Source organism: Plasmopara halstedii (genome assembly GCF_900000015.1).
Source record: "Plasmopara halstedii genome assembly, contig: Scaffold_323, whole genome shotgun sequence".
Classification (NCBI taxonomy): Eukaryota; Oomycota; class Peronosporomycetes; order Peronosporales; family Peronosporaceae; genus Plasmopara; species Plasmopara halstedii.
The window spans coordinates 488,955-512,209 of record NW_020187244.1 but is presented as its reverse complement, the minus strand read 5'-3'; the positions used below and the strand labels follow the sequence as shown (position 1 = coordinate 512,209).

Here is a 23,255-nt window from a genome sequence, read left to right as displayed (position 1 = left end):
TTTCACCATTTGAGACGCGCTCACGGACAAAATGGTGGCGGATATCAATATGCTTTGAGCGTGCATTGTAATCAACAATGTGCGCCAGGGCAATGGCTCCTTGATGATCTTCATAGATCACCGCTGGACTTGATTATTTTTAACCAAGTTCTTTCATTAATCTTTGAGCACAAACAACTTCCTGTGAGCATAGGCTTCAAGCCATGTATTCTGCTTCAGCTGAGCTCAATGCAACCGTCTTCTAATATTTTGCTTTAAAGACAACCGGCCTACCATTAAGCATCACCAAAACACCAGATACTGATCGTCGGTCATCTACATTGCTTCCCTAGTATGCATCACTAAACGCAACCAGATATTGTTTCAAAACACCCCCACTGAAAGTCAATATGATAGATCGAGTTGTATACAAATACCGCAGTATACAAATTGCAGCCTTCCAATATGTCTGGCTAGCGCAATCTAGGAAACGACTGAGATGAGATACAGCATAGAATTCATCTGGTAAAGTACCCATTGCAATGTATAGCAGTCAACCCATCAATGAACGAAATGGTCGTTTCTCCATCGCGTCTCTCTCATCCGTTGTCTTTGGAGAGTCATCTCGAATTAACTGCATTCTACTATCACATGGGTTCTGGGTTGGTCGTGCATTTGATTGATTGAAACGCTTAGCTACTTCCTCGATGTAGTGGCTCTGTGATATAGCTAGCGTCTTCTTGTTTATTGCATAATTTATTTTCATTCCAAGTATCAACTTTGCTCGACCCAAATCTTTGATACAAAACCGTTGAGTGATTTATGATCTGATTTCATCCACTTCTTTAATGATTGTGGTCGCTATTAGCATAACTTCAACGTATAGGCAGATGTAAATTACAGACTCAGGTCGATTTCGAACATAGATGCATGAATCAATCGATGAAGGTTTGAACCCAATTTTCAGTAGGGCGTCGTTGATGGTCTTCTTCCAACGTGAGCCGCTTGCTTGAGGCCGTAAAGGGAACAGTTCAGTTTCAGTGCTTTGCCGTTGTCACTTTTGAATCCCTCGGGCACTCTCATGTATACCAACTCATCGAGCATTCACAAAAGGAGAGCAGTATTAACATCCTTGGTAACAGCATACTGATAATACTATGTAGATGGAGTTCAAGTTTGCTACTGGTGCGTAGGTTTCAAAGAAATTTATACCAAATCTTTGACTAAATCCATGTGCAACGAGTCTCGCCTTGTATAAATTAATCTCACCATGTTCGTTCTTCTTTATCGCAAAAAAACACTTGGATCCAATAGTTTTCATAATAGATTTGAAATCTGCAATATCCCATGTGTTGTTGCGAACTAATAAGTCAATCTCATTCATTATAGCTTGCTCCCACTAATTTTTACACTCTCCATTGGTTGCGCCGCTGAATGATGTTGGCGCATTAGCACTGAATGCTACCATGCCATCATCAATCTGTGAACGCTTTGGCGGTCGCACATTCATATACCAGAGTCATCGTGCTGACGGTCTTCCCCCACTGGCTCGAACACAACTATTCGTTTTTCTGGAGTGGCATCGGACTCAATCTGGAGGCGCTGTTGAGTGTGAGGCACATCACTCAGCACGTGATGCTGACTATAAATAGGTTGGCGACGATGGATTGGAGGATGGAATACAATTGCATCCCTCCCACTGAGTAAGTTATTATCATGTGTGATTTCAGTTTGTAGTGGAATCGCATGCTGAATGCTTGATGTAGGAATATGGGCACAACCGCCAAAGACTTTCTTTCGTCGTTATCAACTTAGTCATCATCCGTGATCACATCATCGATTTGTGTTGGCTGTGAAACACAAGGTATCATTATTTAATCATCATCAATTGGAATCTGAAGATACTCATGAGGCTTATCCGTATTTTTCACATGATAGATGCTGGATACTCCGCGATATTCTAGAGCAACTGAACGGCTTGTTTTGACTTGTCCAGTATCGAGATTTAACACACGGTAAGTTTTGCTATGTTCCATGTACCCCGGCAACAAGCAGCGAAATGATGTCGCGTCGAGTTTTGTTCGTTGAGACTTGTCAACATGTGCATACCCCCGAATATCAAAAGACACGAATTATATCGAGGTCTGGACGATAGCCAGAACAAATATCGTATGGTGAAATTTCAGTTTTTACGGTGCTGGTCATCCGATTTAACAGGTACACAGCAGTATTGACTGCATCAGCCCACCATCGAGTTTCAATAGCTTTGTACAGCATCATGCTTCTTGCCATCTCTATCACGGTTCAGTTTGTTCGTTCTACAAGTCCATTTTGTTGAGGACTATATGGTGCAAAGCGTTGGTGGATAATTCCACCATCAACACAAATCTTGCCAAGATTCTTGTTGACGAATTTAGTCCCATTGTCTGACCGAACGATTTTGACTCCAGCACCTAGTTACCATTCCATCTTTGCTTTGTACTCGCGAAAACGATTTGCCATTTCCGTAGTACTCTTCAAAAAGTATGCACATATGTAGCGCGAATAGTCATCTGTGAAGAGCAGTGCATACTTTGCCCCACCGGTAGACGTTTTTTCATGGGTCCCATGAACTCTGTGTGCACCAGTTGTAGAACTCGTGCGGCTTTTATCATACCACGTTTTTTTTGCTTTGGGAATGATGTGACAGTATTTTTTCAAGCATGCATCCACCACATAGGTCTTGATCACGCTGGAGCCCTCCAGGGATATCATCACTCGCATCAACTACACGTTTCATATTGATGCGGGTATTCTAATCTCGCATGCCATAACTTCCAATCATCTGATCTTTCTTGATGGTCAATAATTGTTGCTTGATTCTTCTCACGATACCCATTGTTTGCTTGTGGTACGGTCGCTATCCTCGAGAGATAGTACACTCTTTCATACCAGACCCTTCTGGGTAAGTTTTGCGACTGAGATTGGCCGACGATCTAATCTAGGAATGTGGAGAGCGTCTACTGTCTTCACTATGCGACCTTGAGGGCATTGCATGTGAATATCACCCAAACCAATCACATGGAGTAATTCACCATCAGCAATTGTAACACCAATGCTCTCTATCAATACTCTGCAAGAATGGAAATACTTTCGCTCAGGGCTCATGTGCGACGATGCACCACTATCAAGCAACCAGTCTTATTTTCCGTTCATATTTGCCATAAACAGTACATCACTACTGCGTGCACTTGATGGACAGTCCACCTTCTTATGACCAATTTTGTTGCAGCCATGGCAACGCCTGGTGAAACCTCGAGCTGGTAGTGGTTGTCCACGGTTACCTTGTCTCATGTCTTGTCGAATATGCTGATCTTGGCGACCACGGCGACCTTGTTTATTCTTTCGACCACCATGACCACGAAATCGCACCTTGAATGCGCTTTCAGCATTTTCGATCTTTTCGTGCTCTTTCACGAGCTTTTCCTTCACTTCGTCAAGTGAAATTTCCTTAGAGTTATCAATGATAGAAACAATCGTTGCATAACTGCTAGGCAGACTACCGAGCAATATCACAAGCTACCTATCCCATCCTCGACACCCTCTATCGCAACTACCAGTACATTGAAATTATCGAGGTGAAAAGCCATGCTTGCTCCATCTTCCATAGTGAACTCATGTACACGTCTTGTCAAAGTCACTCGATTGTGAATATTTGAGCGATTGTAACATTCTTTAAGAATCTCCCATGCTTCACGAGCAGTACGGGCAGAACGGATTTTTAATTGGTGTTCTAACTGGATCCCTTGTGCAGTAATGGCGACTGCTTTCATGTCATTTGCACGTCATTCCAGCGTCATCTCAGCTTCCGACTTTAATTCCATCACGTGATCCCGTAGCATATTCCGTGGTAGCTCCATTTTCATGTTGAACGACCAATGAAAATAGTTATCATTGCCGAGTAAGTATGTTGATTTCTTCATGTTGACTTCAATATTGTGCCCTTGGGCTCATAAGCTGACACTTTAGTGCCTGTTTGGGTTCAAGCAGAAAATTAAAATATATTGAACTGGTTCATCAATCCAATTACATCCAGTCAAAAATTACATGCATATGCTTGTAGTTGATGTTGCAACATCTACGTCAACAATAACTGCAACTGCAACAACCACCACCACCATGAGGTCGTCATCCTAGTGTCTAGCGCGTTATGTAACAGTGTCACAGACGCTCTTAGCTCGCAAATTTCCCCTTAAACATCCAGAAACAGCTCCTATCCACAAAATTAAAGTAGTCGTACCATTTCAGGCTGGTTATGTGATAAAATTCACAAAATTTGTTTTGGCGACTGGACCTTGAACAAACATGATTTTTGATTCATTTTCATCACTTTTGTCATCCTCGATCAAACAGAAACAATGCGAGAATGCGACTGTCGTAAAGTTGATAAAAGCTGATAATCGTCGCCAGTACGCATGATAATACGTAGGTGCAATGACGAGAGATTCAATGTCACTTATCAATCCCTGGTATTTACTGAATGAGACGTGATGTTTGCTTTTTATGAGAGTTTTAAAAAGTGATTGTTTGAGATAAAGCCCACAAACGATAATTTGACACGATAAAGGATGTCAGTGATCCACCACTGATTTTGCAAATATAAAAGTCATCGCTTTTATAATCCGCAGAGTACCTTCACCTCTTAAAGCTTAAATACCCTTTTATCGTTAGTCTCCTGACACACTTCCAAAGTTATCTGCATTGGTATTATGCGCAGTTACGTCTAAGTCTTAAGCAATTCGATTGCTTTGTTTCAATGTCATCTTGGCATCTTTTAGCTAGTAAGTAATTATCAACGGCTATGCCATGAATATCGTCAGCAACACAGTAATGTGACTACTGTATCGATACTTCATCAAGGCTGACCAAAGTATTTGGAGTTTAAACATTCAGAAACATGAGTTTTAAAACTATCACCGCGAGCCCTTGAAGACCAGAATACACTCAAAAAATCAAGCTGGTGTGTTTCCGTTCACTCGTTGTTAGTCTGATTTGCGCACGAGTGATTACCAATACTTGGTCAAAGCAATGTAGTCTTAGCAGTTATGATCAATAAGGGCTACACCTTTGTCTTTGGCAAAGTTCAGACCCGGTAAAAGACAGTAAACTCGTGTATTCAGCCTTTTGTGTAGACGCTGTTGACGTCTCCAGCACCATGACGTTGTGCTTCCCATGATCACGAAGATAAAGCCACTCGTTCAATTTGCATCCGCAAAGCCACCAAGCTTTATTCCCACCGAAAGCCACAATCCAGGTGGCTTGTGTTATCTTAAAATACTTCCAGTGACGTTGAAGCACTTACGATAATCATAAAAACCAATTGCACTTTACATACTACATCAATGCTCTAACCTGCTCTTGACGAGTGCGAGAATTAATCCCCGCGCCACTCCAATCTTCACTATCTCGGCAATGAAGGTGTTGTCTACTTATTGCAAAACGGGATCAAGATCTCTCTCTTCTATCCATTATTCTAACTCCTATAATCTCTGAAATCTCAAGTTGATTTCATCAATTATATGTTATACGAGGTTTTCAACTATCGAAGTTCACGTCGACTCAAAAGCTATTATGATCCTACGGATGTTCATTGTCGCTTTTGGCTTTCTATTCATCGCATGTTTAAGCGTAACTTTGGGATCGTCAGAAGATCGTGCGTGTAATTGTATAGAGGATCCACCTCAAAAGGTAAGAATCAATCTAAAGTTAATTCTCAGAGATCTAACAAAGTATCAAATAAAAACCAGAATATCCAACCACTTGTCTTTTGTAATTGGTACAATGCTAAGAGTTGCTGTCTATCAGCACACGATGCAGACATCAACGGCAAATTTCTTGGACTCATTGAAGCCGGACCAGCATGCAAAAAGTATCAGAATAAAGCTAAACGCTTTCTTTCTTTTGTCTTTTGCTATGCATGTGATCCTGAAGAACCTACACACTTTACGACACCATTGGATACCCAGTTCTTCACTTCAAGCATGAAGACTGTGAAAATATGTGCTAGTGTGGCTTTAAAAATCAAACCAAAGTTCTTCTCGGACTGCGGTTTACTGCTACCTGAAAATCGTGAGTCAATTTGCTCGTCAAATTCTCCTATCGTTCCACATAAAGTATGGACTGGTTGTGAAGATCAACAGCATATTTGTCAGGATCACACGACGTCCACTTGGTATTGCTCCAATTCAGTCTGTGGCGCTGCACACACTCCAATTGGATTTAATGACGTGCCTTGTAATACTTCAAGACATACGTGTGATGGCGTCCTCATGTTTCTGAATGATAATCGCGCAGCTAAACCCCCCAATTATGAAGAATATGCCGTCGAAATAGTTGATGAACAGCTTTGCAAGAAGGAACTTGGCGAAGAGGAAGGATCGATGAGATGCAAATGCTTGTACGACCCTTCTATTGCCGCAAGGCCATCCCAAATGTTGATCATTAGTTTAATAGTCTGCATGCTTGTGATTCTATATGCAGCAGTCGACTTATAAGAAAACGTTCTAAATGGATACTTCTACCTGATTTTTAATTGCTCAGCTATGCCCGTATGTGGCTGTTATTTGCACGATCCTTTTCACTTTCTGTTCGTACTTCCATTGTTTCAAACCCCTTTTGATCATCCTCTTCTTTCTTATATCGACGACTAGTCTTACTTCCAAATCGTGTGAAGTACGTTCCTTCTACTAAAGCGACAAATTCAGGCCATAACTTGAGATGGCTGAGCATTATTTTGGCTGCGGCAGTCAGAGGAACAGACAACATCATGCCTACTACGCCCCATAAAAGACCCCACGCAGATAGTGACAGAATCACAATCACGGGATCGATCTCAAGTTTACGACCAAAAACTTTTGGTTCTACAAAATTGCCCACAAACATGTGGAAACACATTGGAAGAAACATGGCTAAGAATTTCTCCATTGGATTCATCAACTCTGATGGAGTGATAGCGATAATGCAAATGGGCGCAACAGACGCGATCATCGCTCCAACGTTTGGAATCCAATTTAATATGAAAGTTAACATACCCCATACAACAGCAAGTCCAACATTTAGCGAGACGTAGACGATCGTAACAAGCAGAGCCACAAATAACGATAAAAAGCACTTAAGTGTCACAAACCGTTGAATATCATGATCAATCTTTGACCAAACACCTCCAGCATCACTTGCACGAGTACGAGTGCATAAGAAATACGTGAGATAAATAAGCGTCACAAACATTACGGAGAGTAAATCCATCGTTTCTGTCACGACAAAACGTGCAAGCTTATCAACATTATCATGAAGTGTTGTTGTGATATTTACTGGAAGTCCAATCTGTCCAAGAAGATGTTCAACACCAGATACTAAACTGTTATATCCAGTTTGATACGCACTTGCATCAAGTGCATGAACCGAAAGCACAGTAATGTAACCCAATAATCCAAAGAATACACACACTAAGCTCACAGCCACAAACGATGCAAGTGCACGTGAACATCCGCGTGATTTTCGCCGAGCATGTCGACCACGTGATGTACAGATGCATAGAAAATATCGAGGCGAGACATCAATAACTTCGACAAGTGGATCTACTAAGTACCTAAAGCATAAAATTAGTGTACAAAACAAGAAAATCATGCCATCACTATATATCACCATACATGAGAAAAACTGCAAGGAAGAATGGAATCATTACCGCCTGAAAATAGGCAAGTAAATAGCACGTTGCTGCTAAACTGAAGTTCAAAATGTTATGAGTCTATAAATCCCATTATTTCATATTCCAGCTTACCCAGTTGCCAACAGCGCTCCTTTCGTTTCAAATGCCAATTGACGCACAGGTCCATCTAACGCTGTAAGAACGTAGTTAGCGACGCTATTATGCAAACGCCGACTATTTCCGTCACTACTGAAGATATTTCCATGCTCTGATGCAATGGAAATTGTAGAGGATGACGTCGGAGATAACTGAACATTCGATTGATTACGTCGTATCGGCGCTGTATGCGGTGACTCCATGTCTAATGAAGCGTATGCTTGCTCCTTTTTGCTACCAAGCTTCATAGCGTAAATAACTGCGCTAAAAATGACCAATGTCGATGAATGTTGTTTGAAGGTTGCTCCTTTTCCTACCGCACAATCGCAAGTAAAAATTGACATGTCGGCTCTCTCTCCTGTGGCCAAAGCAGCTTTACGTCATCCCGTTGGTCGTGTACGTGGCGATGGAATCACAGCCACAGTCTTTGGCTCTACAGGATTTTTAGGACGTTATGTATGCGCACATCTTGGTACGAAGTTGTGTGTTGAAACCCTTTGTTTACTGTTGTTAACAAGTATTTTGGGTTATGGTACTAGGCATTAATGGAAATGGATACGTACTACCATATCGTGGAGATGATGCTGAAGTGGCGCATTTACGAGTATCAGCTGATTTAGGCAATGTGGCTCCACATCCGTATCATCCACGCGATCGTGACTCGATTTTTGAGGCAGTTAAAGGCTCGGACATTGTCATTAATCTCATTGGCAAACATTACCAGACAAAACATCTTCTTCCTTGGTGGATCAACTATACGTACGATGATGTGCATGTGGATGTAGCTCGAACTATCGCGGAAGTGGCTAAAGAGGCTGGTGTACCTCGAATGGTACATGTGTCGTCGCTATTAGCCCAGCCAAACTCACCTTCTGTTTGGGCTGCTTCTAAATTTCGTGGTGAAGTTGCTGTTCGCAAGGCATTTCCTAAAGTCAATATCGTACGACCTTCTAATATGTTTGGTCCGGAAGATCGATTACTTATCTGGATGGGCAATCGCCTCATGTATGGAGGTGTGCCTGTAGTTGATAATGGAGATGCTATTATCCAGCCAGTCTTCGTTAATGATGTTGCCAAGGCCATTTATCATATCACGCAGGATGAAACGATTCAAGGTCAGACCTTTGAGCTTGTGGGTGATGAAGAGTTTTCGTATAAGGAACTAGCTGATTACGTATTTGATGTCACGAAGCAAAATCCGAGACTAGTGAATCTACCACTTTCCGTCGCCCAAGCCATTGGCTACTTTTGTGAACAATTTCCAGATCCAAAATTTACCCGTGACTGGGCCACTCGTCTCAGTCTAAATGAGATTAAAACATCAGATTTACCTGGACTACGTGAGTTGGATGTCGAGCCTTCGAAGCTCGAGAAAGAGGCGCCTAATTTCATGCTGAAATTCAATCCAGGTGGTCACTTTCAAGAAGTCTCTGGTTATCATTGACTTTTCAGTCATGTAGCTATAATCGCACTACTACAATTTAAAAGCTTGAAATAAAAATGAGAGATTATAGTAAATGCACGATATTGACACACGTGTTATTAAAACTGGTTAAGTATTTTACACAATCGAAGTAAAGCACACAATATATTAATAAACTTCCAAGAACGACATGAGTGTGTTACGTAGAGATGCAGTGCGGAAGGCAATGAATGCGTCGTGCTGGAACATTAAATCAATACCAACACCATGGATGGAACCTCATAATTCCATTGCGCGTACAATTGGTTGTCGTTACTTTGCTTCAGCTCATGATGAGATGCCGCTACACTTTGATACACATCATGTAGTCCAGAGCTTGCAGGAAAAAGGTAAATGCTTGCTAATTTTGCTAAGATTAAACGTTGAGTTAAAGCTTTGTAATGTGACGTCAATTAGGCTTTTCCATACAACAATCTGAGGCTATATTAGACGTAATGAAAGACGCTATGGCTGATTCTTTAGTGGCTCAAGCACGTATTGTAAGTAGTTCACGATATTCTTTAAACTCCGTGCTGATCCCTTATTTAGCTCGCTACAAAATCCGAGCATGTAGAATTGAAAGCTGAGTTGTCTGAACGTGTATTTAACTCCACTCTTAAGTTTGGTATGCTGTGTAGTTTAGCTGAATGATTATAATAGTATCATACTGATCTTTTGACGTACAGATATTGCACAACGCCATTCGCGAGAGCTACTAGAACGTGACTTTAATACATTAAAGCAAGATATTCGTATGCTTGAAAAGATCGATTTTGACAAAATACGCATGGAGATTGCAGAGCTTGAGAAAAAGTTTTTACTACAAAAGCAAGCGGAAGACGAGACATTAAACGAGCTTCGATTGTCAATGGAGAAAGTAGAGAAGCGTATGCTACAATATGCTGTAGGTTTTGCTGGTACCATCATGGCCGTGGGTGCTGCACTGCTGCGTCTAGTTCTTTAAGGTCTAGTATGCAAGAATTTTTTAAATGGCACATTGCCTCGAATCAAACAAATGGAAGACCAAGATATGAGCTTTAGGAAAACTCGGAGCTACGTGGATGGGATTTGTCGTATACACGCGAAGTGGAGCTCGCCAGCTTTTTAGCACTACCTAAAATATTGCTTAGCACATTGGTGCTTTTGTTTGTAGGATTTTTCGTATTTCTGGCTATGTGTCTTGCCTCATTCGTCGCAGATCGATAGCTGCTTTTACTTGATGACACACGGTCGCGACTTGGATGTGGTGGTGGATGACTGTACTCTGAGTGCCGTCGTTTTCCATTTGACCTTGCATTTAAACGCTTACAGTCAGACGTGGAAGATCGAGGGGGCTCATTTGCTTGACAAAACTGCTTTTCAGATATTGAGTGCGGCGCATCGACCAAAGTACTTGAATATGGAGAAGGAGTTTTCCTATTCTCAATTGAGTGTCTAGCTCGATTATCGTGGTCACGACGATTGGTCCCATCAGATCGATTATCTGACCAGTTTTTGCCTTCATTTCTCCGATCGTCTCGCGATCGATCGTATGAGCGTCTGTTGTAACGAGATATGCGGGACTGATCACGTTGGACTTCACATTTATCTGTAGATAAATGTGGACTCTCAACTCTGCGCCGATCGTTGTCGACGGAGCTTCGATCATCCCGTGAAATAGATGGCTCGCGCTGGTCGGTATCTGCATTATGCGAGAAATGAATTTCTGAGCTTAATTTTAATGAATTATTGCGATCTCGAAAACTTTGGATTTTATAATGATCTTGCAAGTCCGCTGCAGTGGGTTGAATTGGAGTAGACAACCGAGGCTTTTTTGTTGCATCAGGATTAAAAGGCTCGGTCCTTGTTCTCTTCTGGCTTTCAGAAGGCTCCACTGTGACATCGCGCGCAAGGTTGGGAGAAAAATCGGATTTGACATGCCCCATATCAATCTCTTTCTTTTGCTTAGCATCACTTAACATCTTAACCTCGTTTTGATGCACAGAAGTAGTTGTGGTCACACCGTCTCCATCCATGTTCACATCATGTATCTCCTCTTTCAATTTTCGCTCATGGTTTTCTATCTTGATCGCTTTCACTTTTTCTGACTCCTGCGGTAGCACAACCTTTCGAAGTGCCTTTTCGTGCATCTGCTTATAGTGCTCAGCCAAGTCGCGATATTTGTCGCTTTCAAGCCTCTTTGCCACAGTCATAAATGGCTCTCCGTTTGAGTTAATAATCAATTTCCGATCACGAGCACTCTTAACTAATGCAGCCCACGTTTTATCGCGCACTAAAGTTTCCACGTTACCAACTACATATAAACAAAATCTTGCACGCGTGATTGCCACGTTCAAACGTCGAATATCACGCAAAAAGCCGATTCCACCTTTCTTGGACGATCGTACGCATGAAAATACAATCACATCTTTTTCTCGACCCTGAAATCCATCCACCGTATTTACTTCGATTGAAACACTTGCTGGGATCTTCGACCGTGTAATTTCTTGACGAAGCACACGCACCTGTTCCTTGTAAGGTGATACAAATCCAACACTCCACTTGTTCTTTCGAACGTCAGCACACCTTTCAAACATGTGTTGACATAAACTGATGCAAAACACTGCCTCCACACGATTGTACTTTGATCCATTCATTTCTTCTTCTCGTGAGTTCTCAACATCGTACAACAAAAAAGGCTGAAAGGTTGTATGTGCGTAAATGGCGGGGCATACTTCCTGAACTCGCTCCATGACACTTGGTCCATCACTAAGCATTCCTCCATAAAACCTCTTCGACGGAAACTCTCGTAGAAAAGGGTGCATCCGATACTGCACTCGAAGCATTGATGAAGCAACTCCACTTTCTGCAATCCGTTCGAACAACGATCGATCATATCGTGCTTTCGCTGCGACAACACTTTTCACTGTAGCAGGCAGCTGTTTCGGGTCACCAACTAAAATAACTCGAGCGACTCGCTCCCGAATCGGAACGAGAGTGCTTAATTCCACTGCCTGGGCTGCTTCATCAATAATTAATGCGTCAAAGCCATGTTTTAATTCGGACAATTCGCCACTTCCCGCCTTTGATAGTGTGCAAGCAATAATATTTGCTTTCGATAAAATCGATTCAGTCATTTTAGTTCGAATGGCAGTCACTTCGTCTCGCAAGCGTCGAATTTTTCCCGAGCATTCCGTTAGCTGCTGATGCAATTTGGCAAGCACCTTTCGATCTTTCTTTTGTCCATTCTCTTCTTCTGCTCTGGTGTGAAAGTCTCGAATTGAGCTTCGCATTTGTCGCTGAGTGTCTTGTAGTGCATGTAATTCCATGGACTTTGGATGAATAGCCATTTCGCGCCGAATGATATGAGGCAAACACACAGAATTTACACTTTCAGTTGCATCCTCGCCAGCACTTCCAAGACGAACAATGGAGATGTCATTTTCCAAAAGTGCTTCGGGATGCACGCTTGGCGCTCGAACCTTTGTCTTTTTTCCCGAGCTATCCATCAGCCCGTCAGTAACAATTCGCAGCACCAGTTCATTAACTGCACCGTTAGATGGAGCACATAGAAGGATTTTATTTGTTTGACTACCCGAGCGCTTCGATGCACTTCTTGTAATAATTCGGCGCTTTACAACCAAATTTGAGTTTGAATGCTGAGACCGTGATGTCAACTTGCTTTCCAGTCGATCTCGCGATGACTCTAAGCATTTCAGTGCCTGGATAGATGTTCGGCTTTGTTTATTCGAGGAAGAATCAGAGGAGCGACGTAGGATACTACCAAGCGCTGATGTCACTCCAGTCAAAGAAAAGGTTGCTGTTGAAACCCGTGGTGATGATGTTTGTCCACCAGGTTGACCAACCTTTACCTGACGAGACCGTGCAGCCTCAAAGTTCTTGAATTCTTTATTGCTAGCATCATTTTGAGCGTTGAGGGTACCTTTTGCGTGTACCACCGGCATGACTGCAGTAGCTGGTAGCTGCAATGATAGTAATCCACTTAAAAGTCCCATGATTGTTTTCGTTTTGCCAGTTCCTGGTGGTCCTTGAAGCAGAGACACACCCGTGCTGTAGTTATTAAGTACACTGTGGATAGACTGGAGCTGAGAAGAATTGTACTGGGGTTTAAGCGCATCCCACAGTTCTGACGATATAAAGCGAGGAGCACATTCCAAGTCGTCAGTCTTATCCATTAGATCAGTCCACCTTTCCTTTAATTTGGTCGAGAGAGCCTTGATGTCCGAGTTGGCGTGCTTACGCAGCTTGTTTACAGCTTTCCCTATACTGGTAGTCTGATTAGACATAGTGAGTGTGTTGATAATCAGTCTAAAACTTTAAATAATTTGAGCACATACCCTTAAGTCTGTGAGCATCACGTTCATACGGCTTAAGCGTTTTAATAGCTTCAGAATTTTCGCGCAGCTTTCACTTGAGTTGTTGCCGCGCAGCTCGTCCAGGACGGAACTGATGGTAATTAGCTCGGATTGGGTCGATTTGAAAGCTTCCGGAGTAAGAATTGCAGTTCTCAAATGTTCGGGAAGCATGTCTACTGACCGAAGGGCGATATATTCACGCGCAGACGTAATTAAGTTACAAAGAGATTTTACTTTCCATTCTGAATCGGCAATTGCATTAGCTCCAAGCACGTCAGTTGAGAATGAGCGTACATTTGTCGTTGCGCTGTCCAGCTCGCTGTCATTTAAAAAGAGCACGGATACAGACTCTTCCTCCTTGTTTTTGATACTCTTTTTCGCTGAAAAGGATTGTCTCCGGCCTTTTTCCGCCTCACTGACCAAGATAACTCCCAAAATCTCCCGTTTCCCCATAAAATCGGCTTTGTTTTCGCTTCCCACTGCAATCTGCAAGAGAACCACATCACCATTTCGAAACAGCTTTTCGTTATATTGTTTTCTGCCTGCTGATCCAAACTTTGACTGAGAGCTTGCTAACAATCGTTCGTCTTTTTGAACAATACTAAAATTGATGCACCGCATCCCTTCTTTAGGCTTTTCAGACTCGTAGCGCAATAGATGTCCTCCATTACCAGAAAACAAATTTCGAAGTCCCTCTTGTACTTCGTTATGACATTCTTCTACCATCAGAGGTAGAAAAGCTCGAACATAGTCAGCGCTTTTCTTGAAACTTAAGCTGGGCACCTGAAGTTCCTTACTCGATTGTTCATTTGTAAACTCACCAGACAAAAGAACTGGCATGCCGGTTTGAAGAAGCTGTCGATAAAATGGCAGCAAAGAACATATTGCGATAGGCTTTCGCGTTGTCTTGATCCGATGAAAAAGCGCGGCGAATGGTAAATCGATCTCCGTGTCGACCTCGTCTTGCAATTGATTTGAAACATCTCTTTTGATCACTTGCTTTGGATGTTCTGGATGACTTGCCATATTTGAGCCAGAATGTGATTGTGCAATTCCTTTAACGACCTGAGCCAGGTCAAACGAAGGTTTTGTCTTTGAAATCTGGTCTTTTGGAGCAGATTCCTTGCTAGAAGAAGAGCGGTATTCTGCTTCTGAGTAAAAGGAATGTTGCTTTCTTGCTGCTGCTTCGCTTGATACTTTTTCGATGCCTGAAAGATCGACCATTGCGCTACTATGAGTTCTGACGGCCGACTTCCGTATCGGTCGAGAAATGGATCCAGCGGATTTTGATTGAAGTACGAGCTTCGGCTTCGATCGTGATGTCATATCCGTAAACCCTTTTGCTTTGATTGGATCTGCTGAGCGCTTCGCAAAAAAGCTTGAGTTTTGGTCAAGCTGACGAAATTTTTTGGTCATACGACCGAAGTCAGTAGATTGTTTGGACTCAATTGCTGCGGCCTCACTCTTTATGCTGTCAATCATAGAGAGAGTCGTTTCATTTAATCGAGTATTTCCTTTCAAAAGGCATTCAAGTACCATCATTAACAATTCAGCAGCTCTCGTTTTCTCAGATGATGATCCTCTTGCTATACACTCAACCAAAGGACTGATAATTCCCGTCACTCGCTCACTGGACACGCTCGTATCTTGAAGCACTAGCGCCCAAAATTTCCAGAACGAGATTCCAAACGCGAGACAATGTACTCGTGTTCCTTCCACAATTTCGATCGTGAGTTTCTGAGATGGATTATACAAGGCTGTTAAGATCGCAATCAAGAAGTCGTTAATCAGGATAGGAAGCTTTAGCAAGTGAATAGCTGCGATATTAGTATCCGTAGCCTGGTGCGATGATAAGCGCAAAGTTTTTGCATTCAAAGCTATTTGGAAAACCTTTTGCAAATCACCACTCAGCATATCAAAGACGCGACACCAAATCAAAATCAACTTCTTTACAGCTGGAAAGCAAATTAAATGCGAAAATCCGTAAAGGCGCATAGATTGAAGCAATATAAGCTGGCCACGTAGGAAAGCCTCAGCATTTCGATGCACCGAGATAAGGAAAGCTTCCAATGAAGAAGGCACTTGCGTAGGACGATTCTTATCAGCGGTATAGTGGCCAATTAATCTGTAAGATCACATATAGTTAGTACAAAGCACCTTGTCCCAACACAGATTCAGCACACCTCTTAAGCTGCTGGGCAACAGAATTCGTCTCACTCAGATAACAAACACTTATGTGCTGAGAAACCACTGGAAAATTAAATGGGTTAGCTAAACCTTTTAACAACACTTCCTCGCTTATTCGCTGGAGATATTGCTGTGTTTGCGCTTCGTATTTCAGCAAAATGTGTTCAATGGATTGCAAGTGATGACTAGGATGTATTTGTTCCTTAAGTCCATTAAGAAGCTCCGAAATACCTCCAATTGTTTCGAACAAGGCTCCGTGAACTCGTAGCGGTATCGTTGTAACAACATCCCAAATGCACAATTTTTGAACCAAGTCAGTGATAATCGGTTTTCCTGTAGTAACAGCTTCAATAGATGTCATGTCTTCCCCATTAGACGCAACGATACTGGAATAAACAACATATCGAGCAAGTTGTAAATGTTTACTTATTATGAGAGCGGTTGTTTCGGCTGCCAAGTTCACGAGGGACTCAACATTGTTTGGTCGGATGACAATATCAAATAAACGATCCATCCACAACTTTCCCAGCTCGGTATCGCTATCAGCCTTTGAATCTGAACCGCAAGGCCACCAAAAAGCACTCTCTGAGATTGAATAGTCAATCGAAAATGACTCCGACAATGCTCCTTCATCACGTCCACCTCCAGACTGATTCTTGATACTTTCAGGCATACGGTGCTCATAGCAATCTGTCAAAATGGTAAATGCTGCTCGTGATTGTGCAACAATTGCAACTGTGTCAAAGTGTCTCGGTCGGAGCTCTTGGAGTAGCAAAAACTGCAAGATCGCCCTTCGAGACTTCATATAAATATCAAGCTTCTCCTTGTTCGACTGTATGTGTGAAAGTTGTAAGAAGTTTTGTATTGCAAACGAGATTATAGTCAAAGCATACCGCTTGTTTAGAGACTTGAGGCGGTCGCATGGCCACCAGCAACGGTGGTAAGACTTCAATAAATTGTTTCGTGACAAACGCGCGCCATGATGCAAGACGGCAATGCTGCATAACTACATCAAGCACAGTTTCTGGAGAGTGCACAGAGTGATTCCAAAACTGGTGTCCAAGACAACGTAAAAGAACCGTAAAACACTTGGCAACCTACATTGGCCATAAACTGAGATATAAACAAGTGGAAGCGGTGTGAAATGCTGCGTTTTGCGCACCACTAACGTAAGTGTCTGGTCTCCTGAAGGGTCAGCGTCTTGCAGAAAGTTAAATGCCAGATCCGGAATCGTGTCAAAGGAGTCAAGCATGGTTTCTAAACTGTGTACATCCATTTGCTGCATTTTAACACAGATATGCAGATGAGAATGCATATGTCTCTTAACAGGACAGACATATCAACTGATTTTGAACCTGCATGACATGATCGAGTGCAGACCATAACATCTGCTTCGTCGGAGTCTTCACACAGTTGCTCGGCTCAATAAACTACAACGTTAAAATTGTTAGCTATCATGCTTGACGCAAGTGAATATTGCATGCAGATACTTACAGTTTCAAGATTATCCGTCGTTCGCAGGTCTAGTGATAGTACAGGTTTATTAAATGCCTCATTTTCCAGTATGTACATCCACTCTTCCATGACGTCTAACAAAGATTTATCTTCGCCATTGTCTCCTGTAAGCTGAATATGACCAAAGTGTGTTACCATTTCTTGTGCCCATTTCCTGCCACGCAATTTTTGTCAGTAGCCTCAACAAATTCAAATTAAACGCAACAGTACGCACCTCACTGCAGAATCTGGTGATACCAGTAGCTGATACAAACCTGCACAACCTTGAAGACTCTCTAAACTTTGATTTGCTTTAACATCAGAATACCGACTAGAAACCCACTATGATGTAATTCGACAAACGTCAAGTTTCTCCTACAATAATCTAACAAATATCGTCCAAAACTGACCTTCGATAATACTCTTACAATTCGAAAGTCGGACAAAAGTCGTCGTTGAGTAAGCACTTCATACAATGTGCGTGCTACCAATTCCGATGTCTCTTGATATGCAGCAGTTAAACCCATAGACTTGTCAGTCAACTGGTTTTGTATTCGATCAGCATCCAAACTTTGAACTTTAACAAAAAACGCGTGAATGGACTCAAGCGTAAATTCAAACTCGAGTTCTACGTGTACGCTTGGCATAGATGCGTGATAGATGTCGACACTATAACAACCAGAGTCAGATTGATATTCATCACAACATGTAAAGAAATTACTTCACCATTGACGACAGGTACCAAGTTGTTGTATCATTCGTTTATAAAAGACACAGACACTTTCGGATGCTGGATAAAGCTCGAGTATCCGCATCATAAAGACCATAAGTGGCGAGTAGCTACACCACCAATGCTGATTATCGAAATGACTCATTAGAAATTGACCTACACGACTATATAATCGCTGCTTTAGTAATGCTGTCTGCTTCGTTTGTTCTTGCTCGCATAGCTGCCGCACTTCCTCTTCTAACTCTGTAGCAAGCGATTCCATCGTTTTATTATAATAGAAAACGCTGCTAATATTAAAATAATAACTTGAGAAGCATAATATGATTATCTCCCAGAAATGGCTTGCGTTCATATTCTTAATGCTGCCACCGACAATCGTGTCGGCGCTGAGTTACTTTATAGCTCAATACACGATTATATCAGCATTAAGCATTGGAATTCTATCAAGCTTTGCGTTTTGTGATGTCTGGTATTTCTTAAGACTTGGATTTGATACACTCAAGCTACCACGACATGAATCTCGCAAACATTTATTTGCCATTAGTAAAGTTTATGGTCGTGTTGGACTTATGGATATTGATCGGAATGGACATTATAACAACGCACGTTTTCTACGTGAATGTGGATTTGGACGTCGCAACTTGTGGCAGGTACGGATGATGCAGAGTTAGATCGGAATTTAGAGTTTAATTTGATTTCGATGCTTTTCATGACTAGCACAATGGCATTTGGAGGATTATTACTGCAGCAAATGGAAATCTTGTTGTAGGTTCGCAAAGTGTACGTTATCGACGCGAACTGTCCCTTGGACAAGCTTATATAATGGAGACGCGACTTATCTGTTGGGACAAGCGTGCTTTTTACGTAGAGCACCGCTTTGTAACCAAGAACATCAAAGGTGACTTTGTAAATGCCATTGTTTTCGTGAAAAACACAGTCTTAGGTGCGCTTACTCCGATGCAAATCGTTGCTAAGCTGCCTGCTTTACAGTCGGATGAAAATGTTAACCCACCTATGCGTGCTGACATCGTAAATTGGATCGCTAGCAATGAAGCTTCCAGTCAGATACTTCGAGCTGAGGCCGCTGATTGAAATGGCTGCGAATATACAGTACATTGCAATTAACACTATGATGTGAGATGTTCAATGTGCTTCGAAGAGTAAAACTAGCTGGGATGCGCAGTGTCAAGTCCATGTAGTGGAGTTTAATCAAATGCTTGATACCGAAAAGTAAATAAAGCAGTTAGAGGTTGTTGACAAATTTGAATGACCAAGTATACGAAAAGGTTGTTCGAAGTGGAGAGTGCAATTCGCTGTTCCTTTTGATCTTTTGTCGCAGATATATATCTTGGCTACTTGCGACTTGTAAGCTTCTTGGAGAATTCTTGTCCTTATTCCTTTCATTTTATTTTTCTGATCAGATTGGCGTGTTTGTGCCTCAAGCATTGTCTATGGATTTGTTTAGCGGTCGCTTGAATAAGTCAATTGTATAGTCACCGAAAGGGTGCAGTAGGAACCAATTAAAGCTGAAATTGTTTTTCGTAATGGATGAATGAGAACGCCAAGCGTGAGGAGTAGGGCAGCTATTCGCGAGGAACCTGCGGATCCTTCTATCCGTTGTTGAAGGAATATTACGACGTTGAGATATAAGTTTCAACGCGTCTACTACCCCTTGATGGGGGTGCGTCATGAAAATGGCTGAAATACTTTACCAAGAAACGACGTAAGGTCTTTGACACTTTCTTCCGTCCAGAGCACGAAGTGTATTTGGTGGAAAAATCGAAACCTTCCCCGTGAATTATTTGTGTCAGAAGGGCTGACAGCAAGTGACAAAAGATGCATGCATATAATAAGCAAAATACAGCCACGATATCAATGTGAATACCAATTTTGGAGAACATGCTGAACTGCATGGTCGTCTGCGCTTTGTTCAGAAACCTGGACATATTGATGGGCATTATCAACTACCCGTGAGCGACAGCGACATCCCTCTTAGTGGGGTAAGCATTCTGAGCGTGGAAGCGGCTGGTTATGCCACATATACTTTCTCATACATTAGCGACACTCAATCGTTGAGTGAAGCAGCTGTTCAGACCACATCATGGCTACGCAAATACCCACTATTTAGATACATTCTTCCGTAGCCGTGTTAGAGCACGAGGAGTTAGATATAAAAGCATTACGTGCTCGAGGGTATGCGCCAGATTATCTTTTTGCCAATATAAACAAGTGTGCCTTTGGCGCCGACAAATTCCTTTTTCTAGGCTGCTTCGAATATGAGATGAAGGCAGATCCCGCAGAGATAACGACCAGTGTAGATTGGCCAAGGCATCCATATCAATGAGCCTCGAGGAGCCGACAAATAACTTGCAAAGGTAAATGTTAGTATGTCGACATCGACCGACCTCACAGATTCATTTCAGAGGACGATATATTGTGCTGGGGTGCAACACAAGAGGCGGCCTACAAGATTGTCTTAAAAAGTCTCATATGTGCCCCGATTTTGGATCTTCCGAGTCCAGATAGACCATTGCCTTGTCGTCTGCGATGCTTCGTCCTTTGCAAAAGACTGTGTTTTTACTCCAAGCAGATACCACGGCATGAACGCGTGATCGCGTCCGAGTCTCGCCAGCTTTAAGCTGTAGAAAACGATTACCCTGTCCAGGATATTTTCATGCTTTGCGCAGGCGTTATCTACGCAGCTAACGTGTGTAGTATTCCGCATTGCGGCTCTAGTGCGGCTGGACTTTCCACTCTTTTGATTTATCCTGGGCTTACGTGGTCAGCTACTTGATATGGGACCGGGAGGCACATGGTTCACTTCCCGTAGGATCCAAACTAAGACAGCTGGAGATAGGTATCTAAAACAAGAACTTATTTGCAATCAAGTCAGGTTCAGCACTTGACTGACTCTTATCCACGCAGATTATGCGTCGTTGCACATAGTAACATCGTCATCACATTTCTTACAGATTGTAATTTATATTGAGTAAGATCATCGGTAAGGAATAAGCCGGGCTGGCTGAATATGTTGATGGATGAGCTTTCGTGTTGTCCAACCATAAACTATCGCATGTTAGAATGGTGACGATGTCGATTTGGATAAAGAGAGCATAAGAGTCAGGCGTGACATGTGCTGTGTTGCTGATCAATCCGACCGACAGCAAGATGATATGGACCTCAGATGCCCAATTATCAAGGCACGAGTAGTTGTTTGTCTGTAACGCTATGCCTTATCACAACGCAGTTTCTCAACTACAGCACTAACTCACTCGGCACTCAGCATGAGATGTCACCGCATGCTGAGTAGAATAGTACGAGGCACATAATGCTGCATTGGGTGGCTACCTCAGAAGAGAGAAGATATACTCGGTATGTCATATGTGTACTAGTGGACCTGTATAATTAGGTTGCTATAAATGTGCACGTGTAAAATGCGCGAGTCCATCAATGCAGCATGCGTAATGATCTGTTGTACTACGCAGTTAACGAAGGGGTCCAGCCAGGATCATTGTCTACAGCGATGAAGGTTTGCGTCATACACTTTTTATAAGTATTATGGCAGAAATTTAAATGGCCATCTGGGCGAGAGAAAACGTTTCCCAGCTTGCCTTGAGATTATATATAACTAGCCAAAAACGTAAAGTGGCTTCGCAAGTGTGTGCCTATCTGTGAGATGGTCAAAGCGTTAAGCCATCTCACTCCGTTCTCTGCCTGTCTCTCAAGACAGTTTGAAGTTTTGTGCTAGATTTAATAAAGATACAACGGCAGGGATGGCATCCAGGTGCTTGTGGGCCGATTTAGTAAAATGGTGCATCTAAATTCGGTCTCGGACAAGATCTCAGCAGAAATGAGGGCAAAATGTTTGCAAACGTGGTATTCCGTCTGCATAGTCTGCTTTCGGAGATTGCATCGGACCGTAGCACTTAATTTATGTCTAGATTCTTGCGTACTCTGTTCGACATCTTGGATATGAAACTATTCATGTTAGCAGCAGCACACCCATAGATAAGAGGTCGAACGCTGTTGCGCAGCTATGCTACGTCTTTCGTGATTTGTTTCTTCTCGCATAGTTTGTGTTGAGCAACGCCAAGCATGTCTCGTCAGACCACTCCCCATTTTATGTAAACCATGGACTCCAATTTAGTGTGACAGCGTCACTAGTAGAAGAGTTTCTACCTTAAATACGGGATTGAAGCTAAAAAGCCACTGTCTAATCAAGATGCTGTCACAATTTTCATGAGAAATCTTGACTCGATGAAGCCTCTAGATGACACGACTAGTCATAGGAACAGCAAGTAAATGGCTTTATCATGAGCAAGCAAGCCGTTGTGTGTTTGCGAGTAACACGATTGCGAACACTCAGGTTCTATAAAAAGAGCGTCGTTGGATCGTCGATTTGACCATTGATTACGATAATCAAGCAGCTTCTCAGCAAAAGAAGAAATGGTTGAGCCGTCACCACTCTTATCGAGTACGGTTACTTGGCTCTCCGCCGAGCTCTAACACGTGGGATTCTCGTAAGACTCTTCAGTCTGATAATCTTGACTTGAATCACAACTACAAACAGAGCTTTTAGTGCTCGTGAGATTTAAACTGCTTCGAACGGTCTTGAAAAGTACACTAGGTTCTTCTGATTTCAAGAGGGGTGATTCAATGGGCCAAACCTAGTCATTCCGTTAATATCGATCTATATGTTAAACATCACATTCGACGTGGATTGTTGGGACAGATAACAAATTGATTATTGTGCGATAGATTCCACATGCACAGATGACATTCCCGGTTGTCCGCTAAACTAATCGAGTACGGAGTAAGGTTTCCAGGCTACGAATCAGTATAGAATGATAGTTCCTCCTTGAAGATCTACAGTAGTGATGAGACCAACGTGTCTTTACCATCTGCAGGGAGTGGCGTGAGCTAATAACTTTGCGAAACAATCCACGGAGACGCTAAGTTCATGTTTTTCCAACTTCCCCGTGGTTCAATCTCAGTGCTCCATAGATTTTACTTTTGAAGGCATGGGCTTTATACAAATAACCTCGTGTGGCTCTAGTGATTTTTTAAGTAGGCTTTCCGAACTACGATCTCATTTGGTCTCAGTTGCAATTTTATCGCGTTTCTAACAAGTCTTTTTCTTAAGCGCAAACGTGCGTGCCGTATTTCGGGCTGTCTTGAATAGCTTCTTAAAACTACAAGAAACAA

At 42.3% G+C, this 23,255-nt stretch overlaps 8 protein-coding genes across 8 annotated transcripts; 5 read left to right on the top strand and 3 right to left on the bottom strand.

Annotated features, from left to right (window-relative positions):
- Nucleotides 1–1,445: 1,445 nt before the first annotated feature.
- PHALS_08597 (uncharacterized protein) lies at nt 1,446–1,807 on the top strand (the record flags this gene model as incomplete). The annotated part of the gene is made up of 3 exons (XM_024723975.1): nt 1,446–1,590; nt 1,632–1,682; nt 1,746–1,807. The coding sequence occupies 3 exons, from the start codon at nt 1,446–1,448 to the stop codon at nt 1,805–1,807; spliced, it is 258 nt and encodes an 85-aa protein (XP_024574898.1).
- Nucleotides 1,808–5,589: 3,782 nt separating this feature from the next.
- Nucleotides 5,590–6,550, top strand: PHALS_08596 (RxLR-like protein; the record flags this gene model as incomplete). The annotated part of the gene is made up of 3 exons (XM_024723974.1): nt 5,590–5,706; nt 5,766–6,415; nt 6,472–6,550. 3 exons carry the CDS (start codon nt 5,590–5,592, stop codon nt 6,548–6,550), a joined length of 846 nt encoding a protein of 281 aa, XP_024574897.1.
- Nucleotides 6,551–6,558: 8 nt separating this feature from the next.
- PHALS_08595 (uncharacterized protein) lies at nt 6,559–8,070 on the bottom strand (the record flags this gene model as incomplete). Its single annotated transcript, XM_024723973.1, has 3 exons — nt 6,559–7,606; nt 7,668–7,742; nt 7,799–8,070. The coding sequence occupies 3 exons, from the start codon at nt 8,068–8,070 to the stop codon at nt 6,559–6,561; spliced, it is 1,395 nt and encodes a 464-aa protein (XP_024574896.1).
- Nucleotides 8,071–8,164: 94 nt separating this feature from the next.
- Nucleotides 8,165–9,266, top strand: PHALS_08594 (nadh dehydrogenase; the record flags this gene model as incomplete). The annotated part of the gene is made up of 2 exons (XM_024723972.1): nt 8,165–8,294; nt 8,362–9,266. The coding sequence occupies 2 exons, from the start codon at nt 8,165–8,167 to the stop codon at nt 9,264–9,266; spliced, it is 1,035 nt and encodes a 344-aa protein (XP_024574895.1).
- A 169-nt stretch (nt 9,267–9,435) lies between these two features.
- On the top strand, nt 9,436–10,248 carry PHALS_08593 (Uncharacterized membrane protein; the record flags this gene model as incomplete). The annotated part of the gene is made up of 4 exons (XM_024723971.1): nt 9,436–9,634; nt 9,702–9,784; nt 9,834–9,909; nt 9,971–10,248. 4 exons carry the CDS (start codon nt 9,436–9,438, stop codon nt 10,246–10,248), a joined length of 636 nt encoding a protein of 211 aa, XP_024574894.1.
- Nucleotides 10,249–10,321: 73 nt separating this feature from the next.
- Nucleotides 10,322–18,312, bottom strand: PHALS_08592 (hypothetical protein F443_06196; the record flags this gene model as incomplete). The annotated part of the gene is made up of 10 exons (XM_024723969.1): nt 10,322–13,558; nt 13,622–15,764; nt 15,823–16,658; nt 16,720–16,923; nt 16,989–17,105; nt 17,182–17,256; nt 17,321–17,495; nt 17,556–17,662; nt 17,731–17,989; nt 18,047–18,312. The coding sequence occupies 10 exons, from the start codon at nt 18,310–18,312 to the stop codon at nt 10,322–10,324; spliced, it is 7,419 nt and encodes a 2,472-aa protein (XP_024574893.1).
- Nucleotides 18,313–18,370: 58 nt separating this feature from the next.
- PHALS_08591 (Predicted thioesterase) lies at nt 18,371–19,142 on the top strand (the record flags this gene model as incomplete). Its single annotated transcript, XM_024723968.1, has 2 exons — nt 18,371–18,700; nt 18,768–19,142. The coding sequence occupies 2 exons, from the start codon at nt 18,371–18,373 to the stop codon at nt 19,140–19,142; spliced, it is 705 nt and encodes a 234-aa protein (XP_024574892.1).
- PHALS_15318 (uncharacterized protein) lies at nt 19,141–19,536 on the bottom strand. Its single transcript, XM_024723967.2, has one exon. The coding sequence runs from the start codon at nt 19,494–19,496 to the stop codon at nt 19,260–19,262; it is 237 nt and encodes a 78-aa protein (XP_024574891.1). The 5' UTR covers nt 19,497–19,536; the 3' UTR covers nt 19,141–19,259.
- Between the last annotated feature and the right edge of the window lie 3,719 nt (nt 19,537–23,255).